The sequence below is a fragment of the Homarus americanus genome, unplaced genomic scaffold (assembly GCF_018991925.1).
Source record: "Homarus americanus isolate GMGI-L3 unplaced genomic scaffold, GMGI_Hamer_2.0 scaffold16430, whole genome shotgun sequence".
Lineage (NCBI taxonomy): Eukaryota > Metazoa > Arthropoda > Malacostraca > Decapoda > Nephropidae > Homarus > Homarus americanus.
This window is the reverse complement of record NW_024729259.1, coordinates 2,061,496-2,077,599: the sequence shown is the minus strand read 5'-3', so window position 1 is coordinate 2,077,599 and position 16,104 is coordinate 2,061,496. Positions and strand designations below refer to the sequence as shown.

The 16,104-nt window shown below is 46.4% G+C and overlaps 2 protein-coding genes across 4 annotated transcripts in view; both read right to left on the bottom strand.

Moving 5' to 3' along the window:
* The window catches only part of LOC121866384, a 25,513-nt gene extending 16,135 nt beyond the window's left edge, over positions 1–9,378 (bottom strand). For 2 of the 3 annotated variants that reach the window (XM_042366024.1, XM_042366026.1), the window contains exon 1: positions 9,214–9,378. The gene's annotated coding sequence lies outside the window, so the exon portion shown is untranslated. Of the gene's footprint in view, positions 1–7,490; positions 7,531–9,213 lie in introns of those variants that run through there. The other variant, XM_042366025.1, reaches the window with a different exon arrangement.
* LOC121866530 (DNA-directed RNA polymerase II subunit RPB1-like) lies at positions 1,134–16,104 on the bottom strand. The gene is made up of 4 exons (XM_042366298.1): positions 15,999–16,104; positions 3,046–3,232; positions 1,693–1,801; positions 1,134–1,472 (listed from the first exon to the last, which is right to left on the bottom strand). The coding sequence occupies exons 1-4, from the start codon at positions 16,102–16,104 to the stop codon at positions 1,134–1,136; spliced, it is 741 nt and encodes a 246-aa protein (XP_042222232.1).

The window sequence follows — 16,104 nt, the reverse complement described above, 5'->3', positions numbered from 1 at the left end:
AAGCTGGCCTGCTAAAGGTCCCTCACCTGCCCCCGCCTTAACAGGTCGGCTGGACACTCACGTAGAACTTGCCCGAGTAGCTGATAATAATTACGGATGAGACTGTCTCACACCGGTGTGATACTTAATACAAAGGTTGAAGAAGATGATGCCGATGTGTAAAAGGACAACGGTACTGCCCAGACCTGTAATTGTGGCGGCTGGGTGACACAGAAGAACAGTGAACGTGTGTGTGTGTGTGTGTGTGTGTGTGTGTGTGTGTGTGTGTGTGCCTTGATAATTAAATTCTTCATTGAAGGACCAGAAGCCGAACAATATAAAATATCACAATATTTTAGTCACAAAATCTTAAGCTTCGCTCAGCGGGACTCCTGCACTTTTTATCTCGCTGCGTCATCAGTGTTTACCCGGAAACATTGTTCTAGAAAACCTAGAGTTTGACATAGAACAGTTATACGTGTTAGTCGTAAGGCGCTATACTGACCCTTAAACCAATACGGGGAGGTGGGGGGGTGGGTGGTGAGGGAAGGGGGGAGGGGTGTATGCAACATTAGCATTACAACTAAATCTTATCTGGCATAATCTATGCCGGGGTACCTCCGTCAGCGACCATTCTGTAAATATGACCGCCACAGGTGATACAGTGCCAACCCAGAATCCCTTTAAAATGGTCCCGGTGGCGTGTGGTATGTGTGTCGTGGCGTGTGGTATGTGTGTCGTGGCGTGTGGTATGTGTGTCAAGTGCCACGCTGGTAGCATCAAATGTGGGGTTCCCTCTTCCTCCCGGACTGTTAGTCATATCCTCTTGAATTGCTGCTAACGTTTTGGTGCACGTGATGTGTGTATGAGTCAGGTGCACCCTAGACGTGTACTGTTGTGTCTGAATGTATAACCTAATATCAATATGAGGATGGAGTTACCTTGGTGTGAATATTTAGGGCAAAGGACGGGGAGGAGACGAGAGAGAGAGAGAGAGAGAGTAGATGAGATAAAAGGAGGAAAATTAGGGAGGGAGGAAAGGGTAGAGAAAGAGATGCAGAGGAGGGAGTTGAGTGAGTGAGGGAGGAGGGAGGGAGGGAGGAGGTGAGGTCTGACCTATATACAACGACAAAAACCCCAGGCAGACCGCTACCTCAGGGTGGGGCGCGGTCGATCTGGGGAGGTAATATCTGGGGGAGGCCTGGGGTATATCTGGGACTGGGGTATCTGGGGTCTGGGGTATATCTGGGGAGGCTGGGGTATATCTGGGGGAGGTACTGGGGTATATCTGGGGGAGGTACTGGGGTATATCTGGGGGATACTGGGGTATATCTGGGGAGGTACTGGGGTATCTGGGGAGGTACTGGGGTATATCTGGGGAGGTACTCTGGGAGGCTGGGTTGGGGTATATCTGGGGAGATATCTGGGGATATATCTGGGGCTATATACTGGGGTATATCTGGGGGTATATCTGGGGAGGTACTGGGGTATATCTGGGGGGTACTGGGGTATCTGGGGAGGTACTGGGTATATCTGCTCTGGGGAGGTACTGGGGTATATCTGGGGAGGTACTGGGGTATATCTGGGGGAGGTACTGGGGTATATATCTGGGGAGGTACTGGGGTATATCTGGGAGGTACTGGGGTATATCTGGGGAGGTAGTATATCTGGTGGAGGTACTGGGGGGGAGTATATATCTGGGGGGACTGGTACTGGGGAGGTATATCTGGGGAGGTACTGGGGTATATCTGGGGTACTGGGTATATCTGGGGAGTACTGGGTATATCTGGGAGGTACTGGGGATATCTGGGGAGGTTTATATCTGGGGATTGGGGGTATATCTGGAAATATCCTGGGGTATATTTCGTTAAACACGACCAAATATATCAACATAAATAAACAAACCAAAATAAATAAAATATAAATAAATAAAATATAAATAAATAAATAAATAATGAATATATAAATAAATTAATTAATAAATAAAGATAAATAAATAACAAATAAATAAATTAATAAAAATAATGAATATTAATAAATAAATAAAGAGGTGATTCTGAGGTGTTACTCGGTCTCTTGTTATCTCTTATGACACACCTCAGGGCTCTCCTTGGTCCAATGTCTGAGTGTTCTTGTGGTCTCTCTTGCCCGCGGCCCTCATACCTCGCGGCCCACCAGCCCTCACACCTCGCGGCCCACCAGCCCTCACACCCCGCGGCCCACCAGCCCTCACACCTCGCGGCCCACCAGCCCTCACACCCCGCGGCCCACCAGCCCTCACACCTCGTAATAATAACAGCACCTCATAACCGGACTTGGTGATGTTAGTCATATGTATTTGTGTCGCTCCTTAATAATATATATTTCTGTATAATAACATAAGTCGTTGGCTAATCCAGTCTAAATCCTCAATAACAACAGTCTTCTACTCCGCCACCTGAGACCTCATATCACAACTCAGGTAATTACCTTCATAATGACGAAACGAAATCAACAAAGAGCAAAACATTAAGATAAATAAATAAATAAGTAAAAACATTAAGATAAATAAATAATTAAATAAATAATCTTATATTTTTAGCAATTCCCAGAAAGGTTAAATATTATTACAAAAGCTGTCGTTATCAGAGGCGCCAGTCAGGTGTGTGGTGCTGATCACGTATGTTTTCCTCTAGCGAGTGATCACGGATGGTTCTGTAGTGAGTGTTCACGGATGGTTCTGTAGTACGTGGTCACGGGTGGTTCTGTAGTACGTGGTCACGGATGGTTCTGTAGTGAGTGGTCACGGATGGTTCTGTAGTGAGTGTTCACGGATGGTTCTGTAGTACGTGGTCACGGGTGGTTCTGTAGTACGTGGTCACGGATGGTTCTGTAGTGAGTGGTCACGGATGGTTCTGTAGTGAGTGGTCACGGATGGTTCTGTCGTACGTGGTCACGGATGGTTCTGTAGTGAGTGGTCACGGATGGTTCTGTAGTACGTGGTCACGGATGGTTCTAGTGAGTGGTCACGGGATGGTTCTTGTCGTACGTGGGTCAACATTTGTCTTGTAGTGAGTGTCTGCTTACGGTTCAGTAAGACGTAATGCCGGTGGTTCTGCAGAAGTACGGTCGTATGGAGTGGTTCCAGCACGGCCTACGGGATGGTCTTGGTGAGTGGTCATGATGGTTCCCAGTGAGTTCACGATGGTTCTGTAGCACGGCCCACGGTATTCTAGAGTACGGCCAGGATGGTTCCAGAATGGCCATGATGGTTCTGTGGAAAGGGAGTGGGTCACGGATGGTTCTTGTCATGGCTCTTCATGATGGTTCTAGAAAGTGAGTGGTCACGGATGGTTCTTGTAGTACGGGTCAATGGAATGGTTCTTATAGAAAGTGAGTGGTCACGGATGGTTCTGTAGTACGTGGTCACGGATGGTTCTGTAGTACGTGGTCACGGATGGTTCTGTAGTGAGTGGTCACGGATGGTTCTGTAGTGAGTGGTCACGGATGGTCCTTCACTAAACATGCACCAAGGTAACTTTGTCTCACTGTTCACCCTGGAAACAATGTCTCATTGGTGCAACATTGCTTGACCATCTGCCAAGGTAACATTTTCTCGCCGAAATACCATTGCATCATCAGTGACAGTACTTTTTCTCGGAAGCATTTCTCATCAGAGTAACCTTGCATCACCATACAAGGTAACCTTGCATCCCAATGCAACAAGGTAACCTTGCATCCCCATACAAGATAATATTGCATCACATTACAAGGTAACATTGCATCACCATACAAAGTAACACTACATCACCATACAAGGTAACAATGCATCATCATACAAGGTAACATTGCATTGACATACAAGGTAACATTGCATCACCAAGGTAGAAGTACAACCCCTTATTCACCTAGGTAGCATTGTCTCGTCGTGGTAAAATTGTCTCAACATTAACCATGGAAACATTGTCTCATCGTGGTAAAATTGTCTCACCAAGGTAACATTGTCTCACCTTGAAGGAGTTCGGTCACCGGTTCTAATTCACCAACACAAGGATAACATAGAAAAACACAAAACAGATTTGGACCAAGGATTTGTGCAGCCCCCTGAGGGACTCCACACACCACTCCAAGCACCAAGTATTTACGCACCACACCACCCCCTCATCCAGTCCCTCCTCAACACACCATCCCATCAACCAGTCCCTCCTCAACACACCACCCCATCAACCAGTCCCTCCTCAACACACCACCCCATCAACCAGTCCCTCCTCAACACACCACCCCATCAACCAGTCCCTCCTCAACACACCACCCCATCAACCAGTCCCTCCTCAACACACCACCCCATCAACCAGTCCCTCCTCAACACACCACCCCATCAACCAGTCCCTCCTCAACACACCACCCCATCAACCAGTCCCTCCTCAACACACCACCCCCTCAACCAGTCCCTCCTCAACACACCACCCCATCAACCAGTCCCTCCTCAACACACCACCCCATCAACCAGTCCCTCCTCAACACACCACCCCATCAACCAGTCCCTCCTCAACACACCACCCCATCAAATCAACACAACACATACCACCCTTTAAAAACACATGAATTAAGCATTGTGTGTCAACTAGTGCGAGTCTTAGATGGCAACATAAGGTCGAGATATGAAGGCGCGCGTTACATCCATCACACCCTCCTGGAGCCACACCCTCAAGAGCTCACTTACTGAACGTTAAGGCCGAGTAGCTTTTTCGCCGGTGATAAATATTTGAGGTCAAGATCTTTTGTTGTGCAACTTGTGGTCAAGGTTCAGCCAATATGGGATGACGGGCCGGTGTAATGGTATCCCAGCGTCCTCCCCTATCGTGTTTTATGCTTTCTATGTTGGCAGTCCTTCATTAGAGGGCTGTAATGAAGGTTTGAATCTTTTGTCTTATTGACGTTCTTTTTTGGTATTGAAGAGTGTTTAGAAGTATTGAATCCCTTATATCATGTCCTGTTGTGATGCTCCTTGTTTTGATTTTCGTCTACGGAACATAATTTAGTACTATGCCTTGTTTTGGATGTTAGGGCGGAATTGAATCCTATGCCTTGCTTGTTTTAGAATCTAAATCTTGTGTGCGTGTGGTCTTTTTTTTTTATTTAGGACAGAATTGAACCTTAAATCTTGTCTCGCCGCCTTATATTATTTTTCCATTCTAAAATTTATCTCCAGAACATATTATTCCGACCTCGCTGACACAATCTGTCCATGATGTGACCCCAGGAAGAGAAAGGGATGGAGGAGGAGAAAGGGGAGGAGAGGAGGAGGGGAGGATAAATAAAAAAAAAAAGGAGCAGGAGGAGAGAAGGAGAAATTGGAGGAGGCATGAGCAGCACTAATAGTACAGTGTGAGGTAGTCCAGTGACCTTCAGAGTGTTTCTTGTGACATACGGACCTAATCTACCCACTGGACGTCTCCCCATTACACCAAAATTATTGGAACATCAATTTACCCGGACCAAAAGAAGAAGAAAACAAAAGGAGTAAGAAAAACCATAACTAAAAGATGCCAAATAAAAGTAGAAGGAATATAATAAAAGAAAATCAAATACGTATGCCAAGATGAGAGAGAGAGAGAGAGAGAGAGAGAGAGAGAGAGAGAGAGAGAGAGAGAGAGACCGACATGAAAACTCTTAACATTACTCTGAACTGAACAAGTACGCAATACCTGGTCCAAACTAATTGAAACTTCCGCCGCCCGAGTTACTTAGTTCTCTTAAAGGTGGGAAATACCTGAGGTGAGAGAGTTAGAGAGTAGCTGTGTACAGGTATACTTACTCTCCTTGCGTTCATCTTGTAACAACCAGGCCAAGGTCCATGTCATCAGGGGGGTATCATACACATTATTATAGTTTCTGTTAGTGATGATGTGGCGTAGAATTGGAGAATTATTGGAAGATTTAGGAGCACCAGTTTATTTGTCTTGGCAATGGAAATACTCAAATGCTATCTTAGCCTAATAATCTAACATAACTCAGTCTAATACAACATAACCTAAGTAATCTAACCTAATCTAATCTAACCTAACCTAACCTAACCTAATCTAACATAACGTAATCTAGTCCATCTTAACCTAATGTTAACCTAATCTAACCAAACACTACCCATCCCTTAGGACTAGGTAGTAGCGTTAGTAGATTTTAACCACGTTAACTGAACTAGGGTGTCTAATCTTCGCGTGTTCCAAATATCCACCAAATGGAACCCTCAGATAGAAAAATAATCTAGATTTTGCTGAACTAAAGAAGTGAGGATATGTACAGGGTGTCTCAGAAAGATATATCCACCCTTCTTTATATGTAGTCGTGGGTGATCGCGTGAATGCTTATATTACCACAGAAACATTATCCTCTTACTTGTTAATGCCTTGGAGTCTCCCACAATAATATTGTTGATGTAATAGAAGCAATAGAAGCATTTTTTTTTTCACTATTACTTCATACAAATATTTAAGGTAGTGTGAATATATTTTTATGAGCCACCCTGTATATAATTAGAACAAAACGCGACAATTAATTCTCAAAGGTTTATAAACAAGATTTTTTTTCTCCCATAATTTGAGACACGAGAGAGAATTCAACTTCCTTAAATGAACATAATTGTTATTAAAAGGGATTAAATGTTATATTGTAAACTAATCCAAGATCTAAAAGGATCTAAACACTCTCTCCCTTAAGCTACTAATCCAAAATCTATAAAATTATTTGACTCCTTTAAGCTCCGACACCAATATAGAGTCTCAAATATTTTAAATCGATTGAATTTCTCGTTGAGTAACTGTTAATGTGAGAAAAACATCTAAACTCGTATATAGGTCAGGCGGGTAGCTACAGGAGGCAGGGGAGGTGAGGGCTAAAGATACACCACAAAAACAATGAAACAAATGAAAAACGAATGAGTAAAACAAGAGAGAAGGTTCAGGCGTTTATACTCTCTGTTGATTGGAGATACGAGAAAGTGCCTGACTGACTTCATTGGATCAATACGTTACGACACAGAGATGTATTCATAAAGGATCCCAAGTTAAAGTTTAGACTCACTTAGGATGTTTGGCGATATCTAACTGGTTCACGTAAGTTGTCACACAAAGGTATAGATTCCTAAAAATTCGTAAGTTAAGTTCCATTGTAATTAAAAGACAGAACAAAGTCTCTTAACTTAATTCACTAAAGTTACAACACGACGGCAGTTTCTAAAAAAAAATATTAAGTTAATTTCAGCTGATTCACTGAAGTTACGACGAAAAGAAAACACAGTCTCAAAAAAATGTCCACAAATTAAACTGTTTCCTTGACTGGTAATGCGAGAAGAAATTACACCGTCTCGCTTACACCACGAAAAACAATCACGGGAGCCGAAACGTTGGTTGATATTACACTGAGACGTTGCTTAAAGTGATCCAATTTCACGCCGAGTTACGAGAAGAGACCGTGTCGTACAAACCTTTAAGAGGACCAGTGGCTCAGATATGGATCAGGGGTGGAGGACTGACCTGCTCTGGTGGGGGGCGTCACCGAACTGGTCGTGTGAGGGTCTTGTGGGCAACTAAGGAATGTATGTAACTCACCTGCTCCTTAAGTAATGATCACCTCGGATGTGACGTCACTGCTACGACATCTAGTTCTCGGTGAGGGTAGCGGAACTGACGTCACCACCGCGTCACTCTCTGGTTGGTTGGTCAGTCTACGGAAAGACCCGCATGTGTGGCCACAACAACAAAAATACAAGGCTATTGGTAGGTCTCTGTCTCACTATCTCTCTCTCTCTCTCTCTCTCTCTCTTTTTCTCTCTTGCTCTAATTTGTATAACTATCACAGTAAGCATCTCGGCCTTACATCATGATTTCAACATGTTATTATGCCCCCCACTGGGTCTCGAGAAGGGCATAGTGGTGTTCGCCTGTCTGTTAGCACAACATCCCGCAGCTCAGTGCCAGCGAGGGGTTGAACAAAAACTATTGAACGACAGTAAATGAAACTTTAATGTAAATATTTGATGACCTGAATCGATTTTCGAGCTTTTGTGACGGCGATATGAGTGAGGCATGACCTTTGCTGGTACCTCACTGGTGCACGTGCCTGTTGCAACTCACACCTAGCTGGGGACATATAGACAAACCTCTCCAGTCGATATGTCTGTGGTATAGAGCTTCACGTGCTCCAGTTTCCCCTGACCGCGACCAATAATATATAAGGTCACTCACCACCACGCCAGCCAGCTTCGATAGCACTGGACACATCAATACCACCTGACAGTCTCCCTCTCTCACGCCCGGCGAACGTTCACTCATTAGGTAGTGTCTGGAGTGATGCTCTTATTTGGTACGCTCTTAATGACTGTAAAGCAAATGACAAGTGCCAGCACGGGCGAAAGCAGCGTCTCACGTGCACTTTTACCTCAGTGACATGCTTACTGAAGACACACTATCTTATCCTGCCTTTTACCAGCGATGTTAATTTTCTTTATCTTACATTAGCACGAGAATAGGAATTAAGAGACCAAGCCCACACGTGGTCCAACTTACCCTGCACAAATAGGGCTCAGGGGGTCAAGTTCACACGTGGTCTACTGTACACTCACCCTAAAACTAGGTGTGGGTGTGTGTGTGATGCCCAAACCTGTATTTCAAGTTTGGTGAACCTGGAACCGATAAATAGGACGAACCTCCACTACCGGTAGTAACAGTCGTAGCAGCCAGCGTGTACAGTACAGGAAGCTCCCACGGGTGACCTCTCAGTGCTGTACAGTGGAGGAGCAACCCGCCTGTCACACTACACTACACTACACGTGGAGCTCGAGTATACACCAGCATACACCCGGCCATAACACAACGATAGGATTACTTTTAACCGTATAGAAGCACTTAACACCTACACAACTCATAAGTAAACACACACGGCTCGACTTAACACCGAGAACACAGAAATACTTAACACACTTACACATAGGACACAAGTAAACACACACGCCTCTACTTAACGCTGGAAATACTTATAATAGTACACTTACACATTGGTCACAACACACACACAGACAAGTCTCTACTTAACGTTAGAAATACTTATAACATTCCAGAAACACTTAATACACCTACACATTGATCATAAGTAAACACACACGTCTCAGCATAACGCAGCGTATACTTATAACACAACACTACACTTACATGCTTACTTACACAAATACCAACTTAAATCAACACTGTAGTTACTTACCAATAGGCTGTGCACACTTATCCGAGCGTGGGTGTCTGGGAGTTTGGCTGTGACACACTACAGGGTGAGGCTAGAGTGTCCCACTTATAATGCCACTGACGAGAGAGAGTGGCCGGGAGTACGTCCGGCCAGGCTGAGTCTTTGAGGGTCACTGGCGGCCACAACCTCCCTCCACCACGGGCACCACCTCCACCACAGCTTCTATTACCTCCACCACCACCACGGGCACCACAGCTTCTATTACCTCCACCACCACCACTGCTTCTATTACCTCCACCACCACCACTGCTTCTATTACCTCCAACACCACCACAGCTTCTATTACCTCCACCACCACCACGGGCACCACAGCTTCTATTACACCACCACGGCTTCTATTGCCACCACCACCACTGGCTATATTGCACTCCACCACCACCACTGTTCAGCCTCCAACGCACCACCATAAGCTATTACACTCCCAGCACCACCACAGCTTCTATTACCCTCAACACCGCACAGCTTCTGTGCCATCACCACCACCACTGGCCCTGTGCACTCCAACACCACCGGCTTCTATTACCTCCAACACCACCTGGCTTCTATTGCCACCATCATCACCACAGCTTCTGTGCACCACCACCACCACCACAGCCTATATTGCCTCCAACACCACCACCGGCTTCTATTACTATCAACACCACCACAGCTTCTGTGCATCAACACCTGCTTCCTGTTATCAACACCGCCACGGCTATAATTGCCTCAACACCTACGAAGCTATAATTACCACCATCATCACCACGGCTTCTGTACCACCACCACCACCACCGACTACTGTTACCCACCACCACCACGGCCTGTTACCTCCACCACCACCACAGCTTCTATTACCTCCACCACTACCATGCTCTCTATCTCCACCACTACAGCTTCTATTACCTCCAACACCTCCACTTACACCATCACCTCCACGGTCAATACCTCCACCACCACCACAGTTTCTATTACCTCCACTACCACCACCTCCACCACAGCTACCTTCACCACCACTACCGCAGCTAACACCACCATCTCTACCACGACCACTAGCATATCTATCACCACCACCAACACTACCCCTAACGCAATCACTACTTTCCACACCCACCACCATAACTACCACCTTCTCCTCCACCATTATCTCCAACAACAATTCCTCTATAAACACCATCACCACCACAACTACAACAATTACCACCACCACCACCACCATCATCGCCACCATTAGGCAGGAAGGGTCACCCGCGGTCCAGCCAAGGATACACAGCGACCACACCCCACACCTGCTGCACCACACCCACACCTGCTGCACCACACCACACCTGCACCACACCCACACCTGCTGCACCACACCCACACCTGCTGCACCACACCCACACCTGCTGCACCACACCACACACCTGCTGCTGACACCCACACCTGCTGCACCACACCCACACCTGCTGCACCACACCCACACCTGCTGCTGAGACACACCCACACCTGCTGCACCACACCCACACCTGCTGCACCACACCTACACCTGCTGCACCACACCCACACCTGCTGCACCACACACCTGCTGCACCACACCTACACCTGCTGCTTCACCACACCCACACCTGTTGCAGCACCACACACACCTGTTGCTGCACCACACCCACACCTGCTGCAGCACACCTACACTTGCTGCTGAGACACCCACAACTGCTGCACCACACCCACACCTGCACCACACCCACACCTGCAGCACACCCACACCTGCTGCACCACACCTACACCTGCTTCACCACACCTGTTGCTTCACCACACCCACACCTGTTGCAGCACCACACACACACACCTGTTGCTGCACCACCCACACCTGCTGCAGCACACCTACACTTGCTGCTGACACACCCACACCTGCTGCACCACACCCACACCTGCTGCACCACACCCCACACCTGCTGCAGCACACCTACACTTGCTGCTGAGACACACCCACACCTGCTGCACCACACCTACACCTGCTGCTTCACCACACCCACACCTGTTGCAGCACCACACACACACCTGTTGCTGCACCACACCCACACCTGTTGCTGCACCACATCCACACCTGTTGCAGCACCACACCCACACCTGTTGCAGCACCAAACCCACACTTATTGCAGCACTACACCCACACCTGCTGCATCACCACGCCCACACCTGTTGCAGCACCTCCACACCTGCTGCACCACACCCACACCCAAGCTGCACCACACCCACATCCGCTGCTACACCACACCCACACCTGATGCAGCATCACACCAACACCTGATGCAACACCACATCCACACCTGCTGCTACACCACACCCACACCTGCTGCAGCACCACACCTGCTGCAGCACCACATCCACACCCGCTGCTACACCACACTCACACCCGGTGTTGCACCACACCCACACCTGCTGCAGCATCACATCCACACCCGCTGCTACACCACACTCACACCCGGTGCTGCACCACACCCACACCTGCTGCAGCACCACACCTGCTGCAGCACCACATCCACACCCGCTGCTACACCACACTCACACCCGGTGCTGCACCACACCCACTGCAGCACCACATCCACACCCGCTGCTGCACCCCACCCACACCTAATGCACCACAGTGGAAGGGGCTGTGGGTGTGGCTCTGAGTGTGTGGGTGGGGTTGTAAGTGTGTAGGCGTGAGTGTGGGTGTATGTGTAGGCGTGGGCTAAGGGTGTTTGGGCGGAACTGTGGGTGTGGGCGGAGGTGTGGGTATGTGGACGAGATAATGGGTAAGTCGGCGTGATTGCGGGAGTGTGTGAATACCGTGGTCGGGGTCTGGGTATGCAGGCAAATGGTGGGTGAGGCTTTGGGTGTTGTGGTGTATGGGAGTAAAATGGGCGGGGTGTAGGTGTATGGATATAGAATGGGTGGAGCTGCAGATATGAGGGCGTACAGTGGACTGGGTTGAAAATATGAAGGATGTCTGTGGGCGGGGTTGAGGGTGTGTGGGCGGGGTTGAGGGTGTGTGGATGGGCTATAGACGTGATTGAGGGTGCGTGGATGGGCTATAGGCGTGATTGAGGGTGTGTAAGCAGGCTAAGGGCAGGGTTGAGAGTAGGTGGATGGGCTATTGGCGTGATTGACGATGTGTGGGCGGGCTATGGACGGGGTTGAGGGTGTGTGGGCGGGTTGTGGCAGGGTTGTCAGTGTCTGTGGGCAGGGCTAAGGGTATGTGGATGGGCTATGGGCGCGATTGAGGGTGTGTGGGCGGACTGTGGGCGGGGTTGAGGGTGTGTGGACAGAGGTGACTTGGTGTTCGCTGTCCCCGGGTGTTGGTATTTAGTCCTGAAGGGCAAAAACTGTTTAAGGAAGGACGACCCTGTGTATATCCACCTGTGTACCCGTATGCACGCGCGCACGCACACACACACACACACACGCAGTTGGTACTACTCCGGAACTAACAGGAGAACAACTACGTAATTGAAAAGATTGATTAAAAATAAGGAAAAAAAAAAGCTGACAAATAAAGAAAAAACTAATAAGAAATAGAGCTCCAAGGCAGAGGCGTACTCCAGGGGTCGTGCTGGGGCCCCATGTTTTTTATAGTACATACAGGGAGCACATTACCTGGTCTGGCTCTCTAGCTAACTGGGTCTGTTTACACTCGATACATAGCCGGGGGGGGGGTAGGTGATTGTTGATAGGGATAGTAAGTGTAGATAGGGATAGTGTTGATAGAGATAGCAAGTGTAGATAGAGATAGTTTTGATTGGGATAGTAAGTGTAGATACAAGTAAGGATATAATTATACAGGTAAGGACATAATAATACAGGTAAGGAGTTAATTATACAGGTAAAGACAAATTTATACAGGTAAGGACATAATTATACAGGTAAGGACAGGTAAGGACATAATTATACAGGTAAGGAAAAATTGATACAGGTAAGGAATTAATTATACAGGTAAGGACATATTTAAACAGGTAAGCACATTTATACAGGTAAGGACATATTTATACAGGTAAGGAGTTAATTTAAAAGGTAAGGACATTTAAACAGGTAAGGACATTTATACAGGTAAGGACATATCCATACAGGTAAGGAGTTAATTATACAGGTAAAGCCATTTATACGGGCTAAGGACATATTTATACAGGTAAGGAGTTAATTATACAGGTAAAGACATATTTATACAGGTAAGGACAATTTATACAGGTAAGGATATAATTATACAGGTAAGGACATATTTATACAGGTAAGAACAAATTCATACGGGTAAAGACAAATTTATACAGGTAAGGACATAATTATACAGGTAAGGAAAAATTGATACAGGTAAGGAATTAATTATACAGGTAAGGACATATTTAAACAGGTAAGCACATTTATACAGGTAAGGACATATTTATACAGGTAAGGACATATCCATACAGGTAAGGAGTTAATTATACAGGTAAAGCCATTTATACGGGCTAAGGACATATTTATACAGGTAAGGAGTTAATTATACAGGTAAAGACATATTTATACAGGTAAGAACAAATTTATATAAGTAAGGACATAATTATACAGGTAAGGAAAAATGTATACAGGTACGGAGTTAATTATACAGGTAAGGAGTTAATTATACAGGTAAGGACATATTTTAACAGGTAAGGACATTAATACAGGTAAGGACATATTTATACAGGTACGGACATAATTATACAGGTAAGGGGAGATGCAGACCCACGAGGCATAGGTTTGTGGACGGAGACAGGCTAAACAGACTGAGGTGTTGTGAGTAGCGAGAATCTGGGCTTAGTAGGACCTCATTTACAATATAACTCCCTCGTTAGTCTTGATTTACAATATAACTCGTTAGCCCTGATTTACAATATGACTCCCTCGTTAGTCCTGATTTACAATATGACTCTCTCGTTAGTCCTGATTTACAATATGACTCTCTCGTTAGTCCTGATTTACGGTATAACTCCCTCGTTAGTCCTGATTTACGGTATAACTCCCTCGTTAGTCCTGATTTACGGTATCACTCCCTCGTTAGTCCTGATTTACAATATGACTCCCTCGTTAGTCCTGATTTACGGTATCACTCCCTCGTTAGTCCTGATTTACAATAGGACTCTCTCGTTAGTCCTGATTTACAATATGACTCTCTCGTTAGTCCTGATTTACGGTATCACTCCCTCGTTAGTCCTGATTTACAATATGACTCCCTCGTTAGTCCTGATTTACAATATGACTCCCTCGTTAGTCCTGATTTACAATATAACTCGTTAGTCCTGATTTACAATATGACTCTCTCGTTAGTCCTGATTTACAATATGACTCCCTCGTTAGTCCTGATTTACAATATGACTCCCTCGTTAGTCCTGATTTACAATAGTGACTCCCTCGTTAGTCCTGATTTACAATATGACTCCCTCGTTAGTCCTGATTTACAATATAACTCGTTAGCCCTGATTTACAATATGACTCCCTCGTTAGTCCTGATTTACAATATGACTCTCTCGTTAGTCCTGATTTACAATATGACTCTCTCGTTAGTCCTGATTTACGGTATAACTCCCTCGTTAGTCCTGATTTACGGTATAACTCCCTCGTTAGTCCTGATTTACGGTATCACTCCCTCGTTAGTCCTGATTTACAATATGACTCCCTCGTTAGTCCTGATTTACGGTATCACTCCCTCGTTAGTCCTGATTTACAATAGGACTCTCTCGTTAGTCCTGATTTACAATATGACTCTCTCGTTAGTCCTGATTTACGGTATCACTCCCTCGTTAGTCCTGATTTACAATATGACTCCCTCGTTAGTCCTGATTTACAATATGACTCCCTCGTTAGTCCTGATTTACAATATAACTCGTTAGTCCTGATTTACAATATGACTCTCTCGTTAGTCCTGATTTACAATATGACTCCCTCGTTAGTCCTGATTTACAATATGACTCCCTCGTTAGTCCTGATTTACAATATGACTCCCTCGCCAGGACACAGAACAGTTGTGGTCACCTTCTGCTCAAGAGGTTGTATACAGCACCAAGGTCTGTTTTAAAGTTTATTGACTGTGGGTGGCCAACCTCACATTAGGGCCCCCTCCCTCCCTCCCTCCCTCCTTCGTGTCTCTCTCCCTTCGTCCCTTCCTCTATGGTGTCTCTCTCCCTCCGTCCCTTCTTCCTCCATGGTGTCTTTCCCTTCCTCCACGGTATCTCCCCCCTCCCTTCATGGTGTCTCTGTCCCTCCTTCCTCCATAATGTCTCCCTCCCTCCCTTCTTCCTCCAATGTCTCTCCCTCCCTCTTTTCCTTCTCCTTCCTGGTCTCCCCCTCCCTCCCTTCTTCCTTCATTGTCTCTCCGTCCCTCCCTTCTTCCTCCAGTGTCCCTCCCTTCCTTCCTTCCTTCTCCCTCCACTAGATAAAATAACAAAAGCTTTTTATAGTGTTGTTTAGACTTTGACATTAACTACTGATATATTTGTCCACTATCTCCCTTCTGGTAGTCTGGAATGTAAACAAGTGGGAGGGCTGTCTTTAGAACTGTGGGGGCTGTCCTTGGAAGTATGGGGGGCTATCCTTTGGAACTAAGGGCTGTCCTTGGAAGTATGGGGGGTGTCCTTTGGAACTATGGGGGCTGTCCTTGGAAGTATGGGGGCTATCCTTGAACTATGGGGCTGTCTTGGAAGCATGGACTATCCTTGAACCATGGGGGCTGTCCTTGGAAAATATGGGGGTCTATCCTTGGAACTATGGGGCTGTCCTTGGAAGTATGGGGGACTAACTCAGAACCATGGGGGCTGTCCTTGAAGTGGGGGGACCATCTTTAACCATGGGGCTGTCCTTGGAAGCATGGGCTATGGTCTTGGAACCATGGGGTCCAAGCATCAT

What these genes read in the sequence shown, in the direction of transcription:
- LOC121866530 (XM_042366298.1), bottom strand. Translation starts at nt 16,104, where the DNA reads ATGATGCTTGGACCCCATGGTTCCAAGACCATAGCCCATGCTTCCAAG. An exon ending in GACAGCCCCCATGGTTCTGA is followed by an intron (nt 3,233 to 15,998) that starts GTTAGTCCCCCA and finishes CCCTTTCCACAG; the next exon opens with AACCATCATGGCCATTCTGG. An exon ending in TCCCCAGATATACCTCCCCA is followed by an intron (nt 1,473 to 1,692) that starts GTACCAGTCCCC and finishes AGTACCCCCCAG; the next exon opens with ATATACCCCAGTACCTCCCC.